At 34.7% G+C, this 20,339-nt stretch overlaps 1 protein-coding gene and 1 long non-coding RNA gene across 3 annotated transcripts; both read right to left on the reverse strand.

Annotated features, from left to right (window-relative positions):
* Positions 1–236: 236 nt before the first annotated feature.
* LOC120085532 (nuclear poly(A) polymerase 4-like) lies at positions 237–5,902 on the reverse strand. 2 transcript variants are annotated; one of them, XM_039041551.2, is made up of 12 exons: positions 5,224–5,902; positions 5,041–5,118; positions 4,522–4,629; positions 3,705–3,767; positions 3,475–3,636; positions 3,189–3,302; positions 3,022–3,084; positions 2,597–2,926; positions 2,294–2,458; positions 1,209–2,165; positions 1,028–1,104; positions 237–913 (listed from the first exon to the last, which is right to left on the reverse strand). In XM_039041551.2, exons 1-12 carry the CDS (start codon positions 5,359–5,361, stop codon positions 889–891), a joined length of 2,280 nt encoding a protein of 759 aa, XP_038897479.1. In that variant the 5' UTR covers positions 5,362–5,902; the 3' UTR covers positions 237–888. The 2 variants fall into 2 exon arrangements, with proteins under 2 accessions (XP_038897479.1, XP_090173577.1); XM_090317451.1 differs by having other exon boundaries at positions 3,705–3,794; positions 5,224–5,845.
* A 13,012-nt stretch (positions 5,903–18,914) lies between these two features.
* Positions 18,915–20,025, reverse strand: LOC150033568 (uncharacterized). The gene is made up of 2 exons (XR_016532487.1): positions 19,654–20,025; positions 18,915–19,246 (listed from the first exon to the last, which is right to left on the reverse strand). It is a non-coding gene; the product is annotated as an uncharacterized LOC150033568 (long non-coding RNA).
* Positions 20,026–20,339: the final 314 nt, after the last annotated feature.

Here is a 20,339-nt window from a genome sequence, read left to right on the forward strand (position 1 = left end):
TTTGAAGCAAGTTGCCATGTGCCCCAATGCTGTTCAATCATATTCAAGGACGATAGACAGATATACATCTTTGAAAATATACTATGCATATACTTGATTCAAAGAAATATACAACAAATTCAATACATTTTCAGGCATCAAATTTTTTGGGATTGTTTCAAGCTGCAAGAATGAAAACAAAAACAGAAACGAAAAAACTTGCAGACAGAGAAAAAGAGAGAGGTTGGAATCTGTACTAACACAAATAGTTGTCTGTATTAACACAAATAGTTGGTAAATTACAATCAATGGTTGAGGAACACCAAGCCAAGTAGTAGTTTGTTCGTAAATCTAAGAACTTAATCCCATTTCAATCCCAATATTTCTTAAAGAGATAAAAAAAATATAAAAAAAATAAAGGCAGAAATACAAAACACTTCCCCTTCCCTCCTCGCAACAATTAACAAAAGGGTTGATGAATATATTACAGACGACTATGGAGGTGGGGATGATGATGAAGATGATGGGGTAGCACCCAACTCAGCAGCCAAAGCAGTGCATATTAGAGAGAATCCCAACAAGCCAAGGGAGCCTTTGAGGCTCACAAAGCTCTTGAAGAACGGTTTTTTTTGTTGAAGTCATTATAAGTGCAAGCAAGTATCATCAGTACACAAAGAACTTTTTACTTTGTGCATAATAAATTTTCTGATGGTGCATTTGTAGGTATAAAGAATGTGGGCACTTAAACAAAAAGAAAAAAGAATGACACGCCAAGGCCAGCAATTCAAATAACACTTACCCCGAATGGACAGGCTTCCTTTCTTTATTTCTATTTCTTCTTTGGCCAATACGGATTGTATTCATGACTGTATAGATCATCATATTATAATGCTCTTACTTTGCTTTCTCTCACGCGGTTGAGGCCATACTCAACCTGGTAAAAATATGAAAAACCACACAAAAAACCAGGAAGAGCAGTATAAAGACAAAACAAAATATAAGCAGAGCTCAGAAGTAGCATTGAATCTTTCTTTAAAAGGAAACATGCCTTATCACTGGGTTCTGGATAGTTGTAGACTTAACCCCACCTCCAGGATTTAATGCCATCCCAAGCACAGCATTTGGCTTCACATGTCAAACCAGAATAAAATGAAAACATGTAAGGTAATAGAGAGAAGGACCATAAATCAAAACCAAATATAACCAACAAAAGGAATGAAAGCCCACACCTCTGTCTCCATATGCATGCTATCTCCATTTACACAGCTATCATCCAACTGAAGTACAGAATCTGCCTCACATGAATCAACAACAGATGTTCCCGGATTGTTGCTTTCATCAGCACTTTCTTCTATACTCCCAGCATTGCCTTCACTAATACCTGCTGCTAATGCAAACCCAACATTCTCGCAGGAACTGCTTTCACTTGTTAAGGTAGTGATCACACTGGAATTAGACGCACATCTATGAGATTCAATTTCGGTAAGAGGAACTTTGTCTGGTTCAAATATCTCTGCAGTAGACCCCTTTTCACTCTCTACACTGCTAGATTCTTTCCTTGAAAAACCACTACCAATACTAGAGCCACCAAAAGTCAACTCTTCGTTGTCGCGAGTGATAGTCTGACACAGACTATTCTTCTCAATGATAGTTTTAGCTTCAATGTCAGCTTCCGGACGCTCAGAAGAAGCAGTATTTGAAAAAATGCTGATATTGGATGAAACTGAATCCTGCCTTTTAGGACTAATAGATTGCCGTTTTTGGGGAGAATCATCCTCCCCTTCAATTCGAGCAAGATCATTTTTTCTCTTAAGGTATCTTTCACTATTGCAACTCCTACCATTTTGTACATCTTGATTTGGTCCATCAGAGCATTGCAAAGCTGACAACCTTAAAGCACGAGATCGTCTATGACCTTCTGGGAAGACAAAAGGAGGGATCTGCCTTCTACGGACATGAGAAACAAAGATTTCCATTCCTGGTTTCCAGAACATGTAGGAACTCGTATAATGCTTGAATTCATCAACTGATGAACGTATATCAAACTGCTGGCCTTCTTGAACTATCTCTCCCTGCTTTCTCTGCAGACCCATGAAAAATGCACAATGGGCACATGGCTTGGATGTGTCAACATATTCATGTGGATAAGGATGGCACTGTAACTTCCCTTCAGTCTTCCTCTCAATCTGCAGATGATTACAAAAACCATGGACAAAGGAAAGATATCTCTATAACCAGAACTTTTAATTTAATTTCAAGTTGAGAAACAGTATATTATCATCACCATGATTCATTCAAATGTAAGAAAATTTACCAACAATGTCAAATGCCTAAGCCGAGATTCTACCCATCCTTTCCAAGAGCGTAGGTCATCCGCGTCAGCTGCTACTATATCAACTTGCAAATAATTCTTGTAGCTTTCAAAAAACAAATATGGCTCAAAAAGAGAACTCCACTGCGCTTTATTCAGCTCAATTTCCTAATTAAATTTCCACAAATAATTAAGTAATGAAATACTGTCATAAGGATAGAATAACAGAAGATGCCTCCTGTACTCTTAATCTCCTCTATTAAATATTAATCATGTAAAAATGTTCGTTGCATGCATAGGTAATACCTCACAAACTTTGTTACCAAACTGGAACTGTTCCATCATAACTCGGAGCGTACTTGTAGAAACATTGTAGCTAGAGTTCATGCATGGATATGCAGGTGTTATTATGGGCATATGATGAGTTCTATCACGAGGATTTTTACGAGGATCCCATATAGAACACCCAAGATCATCCTCCTCAATTGCACACAACATAACAGGGTTTGGCCAACGCCAAAGGGTATAAACTCTAAAAAATCGAGACAACAGCATACTGGGTACTGCATTTGGATAAAGCTGACAAACTCGTGCTACAAGAAGTGCCCAGTTTACGCCACCAAGAAACCCAGTCACCTGTTCATGCATGTGAGTAGAGGATTACAAGAGGAAACAAATGTATCATATCAACTAATCAGCCATATACGCATGGTATTAAAAGGCAAACTCACATTTGAATAAACACCACGCCTTTTAGCCCAAAACTTCAAGCATCTAAGTGCTGTTCGAAAATTCTACAAACAAATGACAAAACAAAAGGAGATTACAGTTTCTTGACAGGAATGTTTGGGTGCAAGAATTTCACAAAAAGAAATCTGTGAAATAGAAAGTCGCCCACCTCAATATTTGGAACAAGTTTTAAAATTTGATCAGCAACCCGACAACCATTAAGACTCCGAACAGTAGGCTCATCAACATTATATAGCACAGACACGTCAGAGATATCCAAATCCTGAAAGCAAACATTAATGACAAAAACCAAAAAAAAAACACAATCTTTACAGCCATACCATGAGGAAGTTCAAATGAACATGATGCTAAAACAAAGAATCCATTATGTTCAAGCAATGCAATTAGGCAATGTTAAGCCACATGATAATGAACAAGAATCAACTGTCACTTACTTCAGGCACAACCAAGCAAGATATACTAGCATAAAGTAGGTCAATGGATATTCCATCGAACTTGAATTTCATCACTGGGACATGAGCATCTGGAACTGGCTGCAACTCAGACACTTCCTCCATTTCTTCCAAAATATTATGCAATATATAAAAGAAATCTTCCTGGAAAAAAAAAAAAGGATTAGGTCCAAAATAATAAAACATCTCGAAGCATGAGAACAAAAGCTCACCTCCCTGTTCACATAAGATGGCCCAACACATAGCGTGTCTATGTCAGCTCCAGGTCCATGCACCTACAACATTACAAACTCATGCAACAGCTGATTGACAAGTACGAAACAAATCCAAGAATAAATAAATACATAAATAAAGCCACATAAGGCATGTAAGACATTGAAAACAAAAAAGGAAAGGAAAGGAAAGGAAAGGAAAACATTTCATATTTTCAATATTAAGGCGGAGTTATTGAAGCTTTGGGCTGAGGACAATTGACAAAGTTCACAAAAACCTTCACAGCTGCTATTCAATAATAGCAATACTTGGGTGCATCCCACTCACACACACACATAAAAAAATGAAATAAAATATTTTTTTAAAAAATAAGATGAATTTATCAAGTGGCAAATTATGATTGGAAGATTTGGTAGAATGCACAAAGATAGGTGTTGTCCAGGATGCACCTAAGTATTTTTCATTCAGTAATTGCTTAGAAGATGTGATTCCTATGACCATATAGCTTAACTTAACTACTGAACGCATAAATCACATAACATCCACAAGTGTAATGAAAGAAGCACGGACTATTCCTTAGAACAATAGTCCTCAATGACACAGTTGTACTACCTATAAATCATAAAACATCTACGAGCGTACGGAGGGAGGAAAAGAAGAAGAAGAAGAAGAAGAATCACCAGACCATTTCATAGAACTCAAGGACACAATCGTACGACCTATAGAACACATCTAGTTCAAGTAAGGTCATCAAAAAGTACCAGACTGTTTGTATACATCATGGGGAAGAAATACCATAGCATTAACCATGCTTACCCCTAGACGATAGGAACCAAAGGTGAAAAGCACAGCATTTGCATCCTCCACCATTTGATCTGTATAACCTTTAATGCGGGTAAGTTGTTTCACCCAGTCTTTCACAATCTAAAGAAGGGAAATAGAAAAACCCACGAGTTAGGAAGATAGAATACAAAGTTAAAGAAGCAAAGTAATAAAATATCGACCACTCAGCAATTTGCAACTCACAAATTGAAAACTTTACAACCGTAGGAATTCTAATTTTCAGAATCATCACATGAGCACCATATTCTTAGGAAAATAATCATCTGATAAGCTAATATATTATCCATCATACATCATCATCTGTATGTAACATGGCGCCAAACATATCCAACATTATAGACATAAGCATCGAACTTCTGTACCTAATAGTGGTTGTGCAATACCTTTTCTTCCTCTTACTAAGTTCCATCCCTAATTGCCACTCTAGTAACTCGCCATTGATAAAAAGGAAAAGAAACTAAAGATTGTGTTCGACAGAACATAGTTCATCACCTGTCCTATACGGGAAAGAACCTCTTCTCTCTTGGCAGATTCCTCTTTGCTTTCGTACAAGCCAGCATCAACCAGAAACTATTACACAACAAACCAAAAAAATAAAAACAAAAACAAAAACAACATCAACCAACCTAATTCGAATCATGCACTAAAAGAGAACCACAATTTATCAATTAAAACCTTTTCTAGCTCCTTGTTTCTTTGCACATCAGTGTCACAAGGCCCCGCCATCGATATCGGCTTCGTCACACCATAGCACTTCGGCACCGCTTGATTAGCAGGTAACGGTGAATTACCCAGCCCCTCTGCGCTCCCCATCACGTTTCGCAAAGAGAAAAGAAGTTTCCTCCCAAAAGCCTAAAATTTGAGAATAAGAATCTAGAATTCTCGATGCCCTAAACCGAAAATTGACGAGGAAAACATCCCTCAACCAGAACGAAACCGAATCGAAATCCCAACCCACGAAATATCAGACCCAGATGAAATAACAGCGACGGAAATCAAACGAGAAGAAATCGACACAGAGACCTAATAGATTCAAGCCCTAAACGGGTTTTTTCGAAGTTGAAAATCTCCCAAAAAGTGCAGATCGCGAATGGAAACTCAGAAGAAAGTACCCGAATATGAAATTTTGGTCAAACGAAAATTTAAAAAAAAAAATGAAAAACAAAAACCCAATTGGATTTAGGAATACGAAAGGAGATTGCAGATGGAGGGACGGAGAGAGAAAGCCGAGGGAAAATCGTCGGTTAGGAATTCAAGATCGGTGCTGCCGTGTGGGTAAGAGCAGCGGCGGAAACTTGATAAATTCTATTTTCGTTTTCTTCTTTTTATTTATCTTTTTCTCCCTTTTCCCCCCTTTTTTTTCTCCTTATTATTCTTTTAATCAATATCGGAAGAAATAAATAATTAAAAGAAAAAAAATCTTATCTTATCCGTTGTTATCGAAATATGGCGCGTTAGATATTTATATTTAGGGTAAAGTGTGGTTTTAATTTCTTTAGTAATGTTATTTCCAAAAAAACAAAAAGAAATTCTATGAGAAATTGAATGAAAGTACATGTTAATTATTTTGATTACATAAGCTTAGCTTTAGTATCTTCAAGAAAAAATATTAAAAAAAAAGAGAGAGAGATAATGATAGCTTTAGCAAATATAATTTTTGTTCAATACATTAGATTTACTTTATTTCAATCAATTAACTTTTTTAAAAATGTAAAACTTGTATCTGAAATTCAATTTGGAAAATGTTTTCATATTATGTCTTATTTTAAATTCTAAAATAGAATAAAATTTTCAATATAAGGGTCATAGTTTTTTCCCTCTTTTTTTTTTTTTTTTTTTTTTTTTTGTAAAGAATGGGTGTCGAAGTTTTTTATTTTTTTATTTTCATTTTTATTTTTAACTCCAACAATTGCGGAATGGAGGCAAAGTATTTTAACCTTTAAATCAAATTTTAAAGTACAACAATAACATAATTGCATGTTAGGTTAATGAAATATCGTTCCTTTTTTTTTTTTTTTTATTGATTGTTGATTTATTTAATTAAGAATTTAAAATATTGGTTTTCAATTAACATGAGCGGTTTAAATATCTCTAGTAAAAATTCACGATTGTAAAATAAATAAATAATTGGACAGATGAAATATTTCTTAGGATGGAAGATTTATCTCCACTCCCAAATTTTTTAACCTAAAAAATGAAAAGAACAACTTAGTAAAATACATGTGATTAGATTTTGGTTAAATAATGCGTGAAAACCTAAAATCAGAATAGGATTTCAACTCGTTTAAATGTGAAATTAAGATTGAAATATTATTTAAACTTATTTCAAATTAACTCTGTGATTCAAAAATTTTATTTTCATTATCTAACTATGCATAAAAAATATATTTATTAATTTATAACATATCAATTTGATGTGATATTAGAAAAACTTTTATTTCAAGATTGATACTAAAATAATAAAAAAGTGACACTATAAAGTTTTGGGTAAACATCAATGTGTACTCCTAAATTGTGGAGGCTGTATTGATTAGAACCTGATAACTAGAAATACAAGTTATTTTATCTCTCTCCTCTAAAAGAATTAGAAAAAAAAAACTCTGAAAGTGCGACGTTTTTGTTAAAGAATTTATAAAGTAATCACAATATGTGATCTTACATCTTCAACGCCTGATTTATTTGAATTTTGAGCTAATGTCGCTATTTTAATGCAGACAAGAACTATCAGAAACAAGCGCATGATCGCATAACTAGTTAAGTCGATAACTTTAGGCGATGAAGCATGATATGACATGGGCGCTGGAAGTCAAATCTCAGATTGAGTTGGTGACTGAGAAAAAAACCCTGTCAAGAATCCTTCTCGTTCAACCATAAACACACCTTAATGAGAGCTTGGGTCTCTTGTAGAAGAAGAGAAGCTTCATTGTTCGATATTTGAGTGAAGCAGTCAGCATTAGAGTCAGAGGAAGCAAGACATTGCACATCACGACTTGATTCTCTATCCATTTCTTTATCTTACAGTGTATATGTGTTGTATCGTTAACATCGAAAAGTTCAAAGCATGCAATATAAATACATATTTATTCCATCCTTTGTTAATTTATCCATCATTATCATCAGTAGCTAAATTATTTTATGGGTTTATAAGCATATAACCAGCATGAACTAAGCAACAAAACGATTGTGCGATCACTTGTTTTATGCATGCATATTTGCGTCACTTGAATGAATCAAAAGATTATTCTAAGTAAATTGAATTTTGGTTTGAAAAAACTCAGATTTAGAACTCATAAAACAAGAGGAGATGCTTCTTAAAAATAAGTACACCTTTTACATATTGCACTAATCGCATGCATCCTAGAGATAAGGTGGTGTGGCTAGATACACTGAAAAGTGTTGGTCGTAATATCAAGTGCATTACTTGAATGCATGACTCTATAGTTGCTTAGGAAGTATTAGTGAAAATTCTTCTCAACCCTATCATCGCATACCAATATCCAACAATCACTACTCACATTGTTTCACTTAAAGCACAACCCACATCGCATATAGTTTAGAGTTAGAATAATACCAAAAATCAACTAGTTGTGTGAATATTTCATTTGCATTCATTTGCATTAGGATCAGAGTATTAGTTCATCGCATACTTGTAAACAATCCCTGAGTTCGACCCTAGACTTACCAGAACCCTGGTTGGACTTACACTTGGGTTCTACCAGGAAAAAAAAAACGTTATAACCTCATAATCATTATTCTTCTCATCGCATGGTACGAACGCATCAAAACCCTGAATAATGATCTTATCAATTTAAATCTTCTTGGTAGAAAATCTGAAAAACATGAATTTTAATACGAGAGATTCAATTAAAACATAGTTATATTTTATGTGCTTCAGATATGTGTTTGATATCAAATTAAAAAAAATTAAATAATTGTTTAAAATATGATTGGTATTATATTTATAAATCATAAAATTTGTTGTGGTTACCTGCTAAATATTAGTTGACAACAAAATGTTATTAATTTATTTATGAACATGTTTTAGCTTCATTTTTTATATAATTATTATTTTGTAATATTCTGAATGGTAATCTTGAGAAAACCATCTACATGGCTCTACTAGAGGGGTTCATTGTTCCAGATCAAAAGAGTTTGCAAGCTTAATAGGTCTATTTATAGGCTGAAACAAACGTCTAAATCGTGGAACATTAGATTTGACAGTGCGATCAAACCGTTTGGCTTTGATGAGCCTTGTGGTTATAAGAAAATCATCAACAGCTTGTAGCTTTCCTGGTATTGTATATGGATGATATCCTACCCATTGAGAATGATGTAGGCTTTCTGATTGACATTAAAAAAAAAGGCTAGCCGCCCAATTCCAAATGAAAGATTTAGGAAAGATACAGTATGTTATAGGGATCCACATCATTCAAAATCGTAAGAGTAAGAGGTTGGCCTTATCTCAGGCATCGTACATTAATCAAATATTGATAAGGTACAGGATGCATAATTCCAAGAGGGGTTTATTACCCTTCAGGCATGGAATTATTTTGTCTAAGGATCAGTGTCCTAAGACGTCTTAAGAGGTTGAGGAGATGAGACAGATTCCTTATGCTTCGGCTGTTGGAAGCTTAATGTATGCAATGTTATGTACTAAACCTCACATTTGCTATGTTGTAAGGATTGTTAATCGTTATCAGTCCAATCTAGGATTAGATCATTGAACAACGATCAAAATGATTCTCAAGTATTTTTCGGAGAACGAAAGACTATATGCTCGTGGATGGAGAAAAGGATTTGATCCTTACAGGATACACAAACTCTGACTTTCAGACTGATGAAGATTCTCGAAAATTGACATCAGGATCAGTGTTCACTCTTAATGGAGGGGTTGTAGTTTGGCGAAGCAAAGTCGAATACGTAGCCACTTGTGAATTTGCTAAAGAGGTTGTTTGGCTTAGAAAGTTCCTTACAGATGTAAAAGTTGTTCCAAATATGTCTTTGTCGATCACACTTTATTGTGATAACAGCGGGGCTATGAAAAATTCTAAGGAACCTCGGAGTCATTGTAGAGGCAAGCATATAAAACAGAAATATCATTTAATCAGGGAGATTGTGTATCGTGATGATGTGATAGTTACGAAGATCGCATCAGAGCATAACGTTGTTGATACGTTTATAAATGCCCTCACGGCTAAAGTGTTCGAGGGTCATTTGAAGAGTCTGGGTCTACGGGACATGCGACATCTTGTTTAGGACAAGTGAGAGATGATACTGGGGTATAGAGTATGCCCTAATTTATTGTATATTGTACTGGTTTTTCATGTATTGTACATAAGTCTCCTGAGCATTAGAACAAGTGGGAGATTGTTGGGATTGATGTCATAATTCTCCCAGAGTCTCATAGTTTGTAAACAGTTTATACACATTGTTATTAATAAAATAAGAGTTATTTTATTTGCATTTACTCATATCCAATAAACAAAACTTTGTGGTTATTTTATGTAAACTTAAGCATGTATATGAGATATACAAGTAGATCAATAACCTAAAAGGTATGTAGTATAAGGATAAAGGAGGGATACCTTATTTTGGTGACACTACGGATATGACCCTTTTATAGATGTTTACAAGTGTTGTAAACTATTACAGATGGTCTGATTTTGACCATATGTGGAGACATGCGAGTGAGGTGTCCTATACAAAGAGTTTGAATAAGACCAGACCACGAGATGATTAGTCTTTTTATATAACACCGTTGATAACTGAGACTTATATCTCATTAAAATAACCATAGGTGACATGACCTTAATCCTGAGTGTTTTTGGAACTCCTACCTATGAGGGCAATCATTTGATTAATATGGGTGAGAGTGGCCAGATTACTAACTCAACAAGCCTACCTTTTCAAGAATTTGTCTGATTGGGGAGCTGGGAACTTAGTTACACAAGACGAAATTCATTCCTTTCTCGAAGTAGGGATAAATAGATAGATTGCTCACTTAAGGACTGATTCTGGTCTTAAACATAGTGACAACATCCTCTCTTTGGAAGAGATGACCCAGTCATAATAGGACTATGACTTATTATTCATTAAAGGAATCAATGGTACTTAAGAAGTCAGATATAATTACAGGGGTAAAATGGTAAATTGGCCCAACTGTATTTATGAACGATCTATGAAAGGTTATCGCACAGTTGATTGGTTGATATGGACAAAAAAATACATCTGTAGTGAGAAGGGTGCAGTTGTCGGCCTTTAATGAAGTGCCCAGCAGTTAACGAATGATGGATTCCATGACTAAAGAATTTAGTTAGTTATTCACGTACCGTTAGAGCTTCAAGCTACAAGTTTATAAGGTCGCCTTGGTAGCTCAATGGATTCAAGTTGAGAATCAAATTTTAGGTTTAGTTTGAAGTGTTCAAATTAACAAGAGGAAATTCAATTATATATGATATAACTAGTGTGATGTTTGAGATACATCATGTGGAGGAATTAATGTAAATATGATTTACATTAAGTACCATAAAATAGAAAAAGAACTATGGTTTGTATGTTTCGTGAGATGAAATATTAACACTATAGGTTATAAATATAATATGATAAGTTGGTTATCATATTTGTTTATGATAAATTAATTATGTGATGATTAATTTTTTTCTCTGATAACCAATTGAGTGGGAGGTTATTGGAAGTTTTATGGTAACTGTGCAATAAAAGAAAAATTGTTTTCCTAAATTAGAAGTTATTTCATTCGAAAAGTTCTCATGAATAAGCTATCAAGTGAAAGAGTTTCACCAAGCGATAGCATTGAGAGACTACACGATCAACTAAGTGATCGCTTACCTTTGAGTATACGATAGTTAATCAGCTGATCGTTGCACGATCGAGTGTCTAAGTCTATACGATAGGTTACCATTTACTAAACGATCGAGCACATCATTTATACGATAGACAATTTCATATCTCTCACTTGCTCGATCGTCTACTCGATTGTAGACCTTCAGTCTCTTCTTCAAGCCAATATCATACAGAGCCCACAACTTCTGGATTCTCACACCGAGAATACCAAGGTAACTATTATGGTGGTGTTCTCACTCAGTTCGTGAATCGAGTGGGACTCGATTGGGTTCGAGGAGTTGTTCGTTGTGTTCGTGGTCGCATTGTTCCGGTCGTTGCGTCCGAATGTTGCTGTTTTTGGACAATTGAAGATTGATTGAGGGATTCGTGAAGAATGGTTCTTCAAAGGTATGCATCTTTTATCCCTTGTATCGTTGTTTAGCATGCTGTAATTTCTATTGTTGCATGACCATTTAGTTTCCGTTCTAGACTGTAAATGATTGTGTTCACTTGAATGGAATTTGGAACGACCCCTTCCGCTGCTCATGGAAATCCTCGTGTTTGATTTCTTTCAATTGGTATCAGAGCCAGGTTGTTCTGATATTCCAAATACCATTTTTGTTTTGAAATTCTTTTACAGTCGTGGTGGCTTTTAAGTTTTCTGCATTGCGTTTAAGAGTTAAATGCGTTTGTGGATGTGCTGATGAATGTTTAAGGAATGGTTGTCTCTATTTAAAGCTTTCTTTAAGTTTACAAAGTGTTAATTTGTAAGGGCCCCTAAGTTTTTGGGCATAATTAACAAGCAATCAAGTATGTATTCAAAGTGTTTGGTATTTGTTGAGTCGTTCGTGATGAAGTTTCGAAGCATGGAGATGCAATTCTCATCGAAGAAGAAGACCAAAGGTTGGTCGTATTGTGTAGCCCAAGGTAACGATCGTTGAGATTTGGCTAAACTATCGTGTAGAAATGCTCTACACGATCGTATAGTATTTACTAAATGATCATGCTATATGATGGGGTAAAGAGTTTACTCTATCGCGTAGCGTTGGTTGCTCAATCGCATGGATATTGGAGGTAAACGATCATATAGAGTATTTGATGCTCATCGTTTAATATAAGGTACACACTAAACAATCGTGTAGTTCAGCATGTCTCATCGCATAGTCACTAACTACACGATCACGCGGTATACGATACTTATGCTTGCTCGACGATCGTTTAGACGATTATGCATCACTGCATCATTGTCGTTTACTTTATCGCTTAAGGCTTGCATTGCACGATGCGCGCTGCATGATCGCGTGCCTTCATGCTTCATCACATAGTCAAAGGTACACGATCATTGCTAAACGATCGTTTATGCTCATACAACGTTTCTAAACGATTGAGTAAAGAGTTTACTCTATCGTGTAGGCGACCACATGGATTTGGTACACGATCCAGGAGATGCATTTCTTCGTCCAGACGATTCAAGACCCGGTTCGCCTGTTTGAACCGGTGACTCATTGCTATTTGTAATAGTTAGCTTTGTTTTTTTGGAGGATTTGAGGCTAATTATCCCGGTTCATCAACTTTTACTTAATGTACATGAGACGTATGTTGTGATGGAACACGAGACATACGCAACGGAATAAGGATCTAATTACACTCTAATTGCCTCTAATTAAAAGAAAATTAGCATGCAAATATAGAAAAAAATAATAAACTAAAAAGAGATAGTGTACAACCTTTGTCACTCCTGAAAAATACTTTTTCTCGCTGAATTTTGATCCGAACTCTATTGGATCACCACTAGAGTTTTCCTGCTATTCTCTGGACTCAGAACTGGGTTGTGGGACCCATTGAATGAAAGATTGAAATGAAAGAATGGGAGGTTCAAGGTTAATGTGAGAAAAATGGAGTTTTTGGTGAGAACTTGGAAAAAAAATCAGCAAGAAGAAGAATAAGTTATTTTAAAAAAACTTCCTTTTATAAAATAAGTACATGCATCAAATGCATGTAAAAGCTCACCAAAAATCAACACAAAACACTACACCAAAGTGGGCTATGTATCATTCTATAATGTTTACACATAGTCCACTTAAGTTAGTGAGATTATCCAACAAAAATGTCGGATAATTCTACTAATTCTAGTCAAGGGCAAAAAGGTCTTTTTCCATTTGGTCAAAGTCAAACTTTGACTTTTCCCTAGCGAAAAAGTCAATCATTTGACTTTTACAGTTTTGACCCTCTTGACTAATTTTGACCTCCTAAACATGAATCTGCATTCATATTTTCGAAATTCAAGTCACATTTGAATATAGAGCGCCATACAAAAAACCAATTTGAACAAGTATAGCAATATCGTATATACTTGTCGGTTTTAATCCCTTTTCCTAATTTGAACAATTCGAATTAATCCAACATATTGTTCTAAGTTTAATCCATATGAGCTAGCAGGGGGACCTACTGGACCTACAGATCATGGCTCCAACAATCCGAGATTAACTGGTAAAACTCTTTAACCTAATTAATCAACATTTGTTAATTAACGGGTCATTCCACTAAAGTTCCGTAGTTGCACTCCTCTCACCGTAGATATATTTATGTCAATCTGATATAACCATAACCAGTAAGTCAATCTTTCACAGGTTGTTCGTGGTCTTGGCTGGGTCAAAATACCATTTTACCTCCGAGAACACTTCTTGTTCCTTCAGTTCCACTAAACCTCTAAAGAACAATTGATTTGTGGTCCAACCAATAAATCGAGTCCCTCTCAGCCTAGAGAGAGGGTGGGGCCTCTTGTTCTAATTCCGAAGTCAGCACTTAAGGGAACAACCTATCTACTACCTCTAGAAATGGGTAGGAGTGAAGTTCGTCTTGCACCCTATGTCCCTAGCTATTTACTCGGTCTTACCCTTGAAATGGGAGGCTTATTGAGCAAGCGTTGTTGAGCTGCTCTCACCCATGCAAATCTAAGAATAATCCCAAATAAACAAGAGTTCATAGTTAGCTCAGGATTGAGATCGAGTTATCTAGGTCATCAAATTTGAATTAGTCAGTTTTATACAGTAAACGATGTTATAAAGCAAAAGTGACTAAGTCGTGGTCATTCTTATACAAACTCATTGCATAGGATGCCCTACTCACATTCTCTATATGTAGGATCACATCGTTTGTACTAACTACAAAATGGGCCGCATCCATAGTGTCCCCAGAACAAGGCGCCCAATCGTATCCCTATACTATAGACCATTTTAGGCTATATACTCGAACTTGATCCATGTTTTATGTCATCACATAAAGTTCAAGTCTATAGCCTCAGGACCTTAGTTTATTGGATTCAAGATTACAATTTCAATAACAATTTTATCAAAAAAACCAAAACAGAATATGTTGATCAATTTACAAACTACGAGTTTTAGGACATAAAATCCGACATGTTGTTTATATGTCATAGTGAATGACAGATAGATTTAAAACCCACCTTAGGTTGTGCTTTTTGTTCATGCATCATATATTATAAGTGTGATAATATAGTTATTGCCATGATGAAATTACAAGAAAGCATGCACATGCATCATTAAATATAAAAGTTATATTTATGCATGCCTTAAGCATATTCATGCATCATCTTTATATGATAAGAGTTATAGTATAAGGGTGTATGGAAGCATGTATGCTTGGTTTGTTACTTTGTTATATAAGTGTTATATAAAAGTAACAATTAATGAACAATTCGTGAATCATGACACTTAGGCTAATTTATAAGAGTTATGAATGTCTTGTATGTGTAGCTTCGCATTGTGGATGGTCTTGGTTGTTTTCGTTTATAAGCGTTACAATGGAAATTAGTACTAAAATCAATAAGAAAGAGTTGCATGCGAACTTAGGTGAACTCATGTTTTAAAAGGGTTTTAAAACTGGATTGAGATAGATCTAAGTTTAAGGTTCTAATGAGATTAGATACCTAAGTTTAATCTTTTAATCAGTTTAATATGATTAAATTGATTTCCATAAAAGATTAAATTTGTATTAAATCTATCTATAAAAGATCTTTTGTCTAAGGTGGGTTCTGTCTAGGCTGGGGTACTTAGGTTGACGGAAACGGAACACCACTACCTGGAAAGGTAAATTAAATAGATTTGCTACAAGCATGCGACAGTTGATCAAATACTTCGTTAAAGAGTTTAATGAATGATGATCAAAAGTTGTTCAAACTTTTCAAAGTAAGGGTTACTTTTGGGCAAGCCTAAAAAGTCACTTAGTTAAAATTCTTAGCCATGATTTTTCTAAGTAAACTAAACCCTAGGTTATAAAATACTCGGTGGGAGGAAGAGATATATATGATATGTTAATGATTCCACTCATGTTTCTCTCTGAATATTCACGCCGTGAGATTCTTGATTGGCCTCGTGGTGTCCTAGGAGCATCCCCCTTCGGATGGTGTTTGCATGAGTCAATATCAAGGTGGATGGTGAGAGTATTTATAGTAAGTGGGTGAAGGATGTGTGCCAACATGTTGTACAAGATTTAAAATAAGTGACGACATAATCCCGAGGATTCAATATGAGAGTTGGAAGAAATACTTAAGACTTAGCATCACGATGGATGCAAACCCTCAAATGGTGATGTTGTACAAGTTAACCTCTGGGGTGTATCGAAGATCATTTGGTATATCATGATAAAATTCAAATTGCCGACTAAATCGATAGGGACTGTAGGGTTCAATGATTAACCTATCTCCACAGTAAGAAGATATGTGGCATGACCAAAGGCTCGAAAAGAATGAGAAGCAGGAAAACTTCGAGGTGTTCTCATTTTCCATGTACTAGTTTTGATCCGCATGCTGAAGATTTACGTGTCAGGCTATGGATTCACCATTGTTAATCAATTCACGAGTTTTGTATTTATCTAAATATATGGATCTGTCTTTGCCAGAAAAATCAACCATTTTGGGCCCTCGAACTTCTGCTGGTACTTTATATTAAGTACCGAAATAGTGGGCCAACCAACTAAAAACATAATGCATTGGAAAATAAACATTCATACGGCCTACTAGAGAAGTGGCCTTTGAGACTTTACCCAACCCATGATAATAATTAGTCAAAACAGGGACTGTTGTGCTAAAAGTGATTCCTTCAACCATTAAAGAGGTTGCTCTAAAAATGCCAGGTCGAACGTGGTTGGAATTCCCTCGAGGAAACACAAAGGCATAGAGCCAACAGGATAGGAAGGCCGCCAAATACGTTTGATCCCACCATTCCTCTCTAATGTGGAGCTCACGAAATAAGTTTTCCTCTTATTCTGTCCAATTACGATATTTAATTCTTGCGCCATCTAGGTTATAGGTCAAACTGGAATGAGAAGTTTTCTTCTGCTTTCAACGGGGTGGCTTTTCGTATTTCTGGTTACCCTTAAACCAAAAGGAAATTTAAGAGCTGATTAAAATATGAGAATGATTTGATCAAGCAACAATTAACACATAATAAGCATGAAAAATATATTCACTGTTGGGTTATATGTCCTAAACTTGCAGTTTATAAACTTTAAACATATTTCTATTTACAATAAAGATGTTATTGAGACTATTTCATTAAGTCATTACTGAATATATAAATTGCATTCATAGATTCATAAATCCGATAAACTAATGAATGCTTGGCTATAACATGAATACTTAAACTTTATGTAGAGACATAAAAATGGATCAAGTTTTAGTATATAGCCAAAACGGTCTATAAGTATATGAATACGGTTGGGTACTTTATCTTGAGGATACTATGGATGCAACCCACTTTGTATATTGATACAAACGATGTGATCCCAAAGTCGTTCATGTGAGTGAGGGCATCATATTCAAAAAATGTTTGGACCACAAAATAGTCATTTTTCTTTATAACGACCATTTACTGTTAAAGCTGACTATTTCAATTCGATGACCTAAGGTAACTCAATCTTAATCCTAAGCTAACTATGAACTCCCGTCTATTCAAGATTATCATTTAATCTACATCAGTGAGAGTGGCTCAATATCACCGTTCAATAAGCCTCCCATTTTAAGGGTAAAATTAGATAGATAGCTGGGGACATAGTTCTGCAAGACGAAACTGACTCCTACTTGTTTTAGGGTTAGCGATAGGTTTTTCCCTTAAGTACTGACTCCTGGTATTGGACAAAAGTGACTCCACCCTCTCCATGATTGAGAGGGAGTTAGTTTAATGGTAAGACCATAAACCAATTGTTCATTAGAGGATAATGGAGACTTAAGAAGCAAGATGTATTATAGGGATAAAACGATAATTTTGACATAATTGTAAATACAAACAACTTGTGAAGGATCGAACAAACAACTTGTGAAAGATCGACTTACTTATTATGATTAGAACATAAATATATCTACAGTGAGGAGAGTGCAACTACTGAGCTATAGTGAAGTGTCTCTGTAGTTAACGAACATTGATTAATTTGGTTTAAAAAGTTTAACCAATTAATCTCAAGTCGTTGGAGTTCATGATTTGCAGGTCCATTAGGTCCCTCTACTATTAGAATAGTGTGTTGAGAAAATTTGAAATATTCAAATTCAAGTTAGGGTTTGGAGTGTTATATTCAATATAATTAATGTTTAATTAACGAATTAAGCAATTTTAGAGAGTTGAAAATATTTAAATTTGATTTAAATATTAATTACACAAATAAGGATTCATGTTTGGATTATGTATTTTATTAATTTAATATTTGATATTAAAATTATTAAAATTAATTAAATTACTTATCCATTTAAAAGTAATTTTATAATAAATTGAATTTATGAAATTCAAAATTATTTATTTAAAAGTAATTTTATAATAAATAGAATTTATGAAATTCAAAATTATGGACTTAATTTTTGATAAGTTAGTTTAATTTAGATTAAATTAATTTAATTATGATAAATAAGCAAATTTCATTTTTTTTTTAGTTTAAATCAGTTTTAAATTAAAAAAATGATTTTGAAAGAGAAATGGGGTAAACCCACTAAAATGTACACCTAATTATACTTCTAAAGTGGAATTTTACGTGTTTTCCTATTGTGTAATTTGATTTGCATGTTTTTATATATAAATAGTTATGTTTATGTTTAATTATTTTAAAAGAGGCCATGCAGATCAAATAAGAAGAGGAATCTCAGTGAAGTTTTCTGTTATTTTTTTTTCTTCAAAAAAGGATTCATCAAGGTTGAGTCTTGAAATCACATTTCTGTTTTTCTCATAAACATGCATGTTAATTTACTAAAATTGATGTAGTTAAAGTGTTTAGGATCCCAATAATTTCCGTTTGTTGAATGTCAACTCTATCATCTACAACTCTGTGGGAGGTGTCCACCTCCTTGTGTTGATCTGGTCAACAGACATCCCAAGGTCCAGAGGTTCCAAAGGGAGATAGATGGTTCTCCACTTTGGGTGTGAATGTTGATAGTTGTTGGACATCAAACTTTGCTGAAGGCACGAATCATGTCATTGTTAGGATCGTAAGTGTAGAGGGAGACCAATATAGATGAAAAATTCCAGCCACTCCCAATAAACGAGAATGGAGGCAAATTCTCTAAGAATGGTTAACATAGATCCCAGACCATCTATTATGCGACACCTCAATGTTAACCCAGGATTCAAATTGGGCCCTTAATTGTGTATCAAAGACCTTAAAAACCACACTTTAAAAGTCGAGATTGAGCCTAAGAATCTTCCTACATAATCGGACCATCTGCTTGTGATATTACATTGACAGAGGTTCCTCTATTAAAAGAGTGACTCTGCTTCTTGCATTTTGATTATTATTTCCCAAAATAATTAAATGCTTCTTGAAGTGATCAATATTTTCTCTAAAATGCACCATGATTCTGAAAAAAAAAAATAAGAAAAGAAAAAAAGAGTTTAATTAATCTCATGTTAAAAAGGGGAGGGGCAAGTGAGATGGAGATAATCAAAAAGAGAAAAAAATAGAAATGTTGGCAAGTGGAGTTGCAACAACTTCACAACAAAGGATCAACTAGTGTGAAAATATGGGAGCAAGTTAGTAAAAATATTCCTAAAAAAAAAATTGGAGGCAAAAAAATGGTAATTCCAAATGATAAAGAAAAAGAGGAAATTTTAAAATATATACATATAGAGAAAAAAATGTAGCTGAAACTAGGGAAAAAAATAAGAAGAAAATAAAAAATAAGAAACATGGAAAAAAAAAAAAAAAAAAGAGAGAGAGAGAGAGAGAAAAAGGAAAAAGAAAAGAGAAAAAAAATTAAAAAAAAACCTAGCAGTTTGGCCGCCGCCACCACCTCCCACCTCTTTTCTCACGCTCTCGGCTCTTCTCTCTCTGCTTTGCTCCGCCGCCGCTAGTCTTCATCAGGTCCGTCAGTCTCTCGCCACCGTCGTCGGTCAACAGACCTTTCGATGACCACAGACCCCGGCGACCTGCCGCTATGCACCGCACCCATGCATTTGTATAGCTCCCCTAAAAAAAAAAAACGAAAAAGGGAAAAAAAAATTCAATCGAGATTCAAAATGGAAATTACCTTGGCGTGAGTGGAGTTTAAAACATTGGGTTGAGCCCATTGGTAGAAAGATTTTAAGTCCTAATTGATTCAAATCTTCAAGCGAAATCTTATAAGATAAGGAAATTGTTTTAGAAATTAAATTTAGATTTCAATTCGTTTATCTTTGCTTTAATAAAAATAGATTTAGATTTAAATTTGATTATCTTTGCTTGAATTTGTATAGATTAACCTTCAATCAAATAATTCGACAATCCAAATTAAGGGTGTTCAAAAGGATTGGATTGAATTAGTTTTAATTTTGGGGTGGGTTGAATTTTTTTTTATGTCTTTTTCTAGTTGGATTGGTTCAGGTTGCTTTTTAAAAATTCGAGTTGACTCAATTCAACAACCCAATCAACCCAAATTTTTGGGTTGGTCCAAATAATCCCCCGACCCAAATACA

The sequence above is a fragment of the Benincasa hispida genome, chromosome 9 (genome assembly GCF_027475165.1).
Source record: "Benincasa hispida cultivar pf3 chromosome 9, pf3_genome.v1.1, whole genome shotgun sequence".
Lineage (NCBI taxonomy): Eukaryota > Viridiplantae > Streptophyta > Magnoliopsida > Cucurbitales > Cucurbitaceae > Benincasa > Benincasa hispida.

Coding starts and splice junctions, on each gene's coding strand:
- LOC120085532 (XM_039041551.2), bottom strand. CDS start 5,361: ATGGGGAGCGCAGAGGGGCTGGGTAATTCACCGTTACCTGCTAATCAA. Junction 4,630..5,040: donor TTCTTTCCCGTATAGGACAG/GTGATGAACTAT, acceptor TCCCTTCTTTAG/ATTGTGAAAGACTGGGTGAA. Junction 3,303..3,474: donor CTTGCTTGGTTGTGCCTGAA/GTAAGTGACAGT, acceptor GTTTGCTTTCAG/GATTTGGATATCTCTGACGT.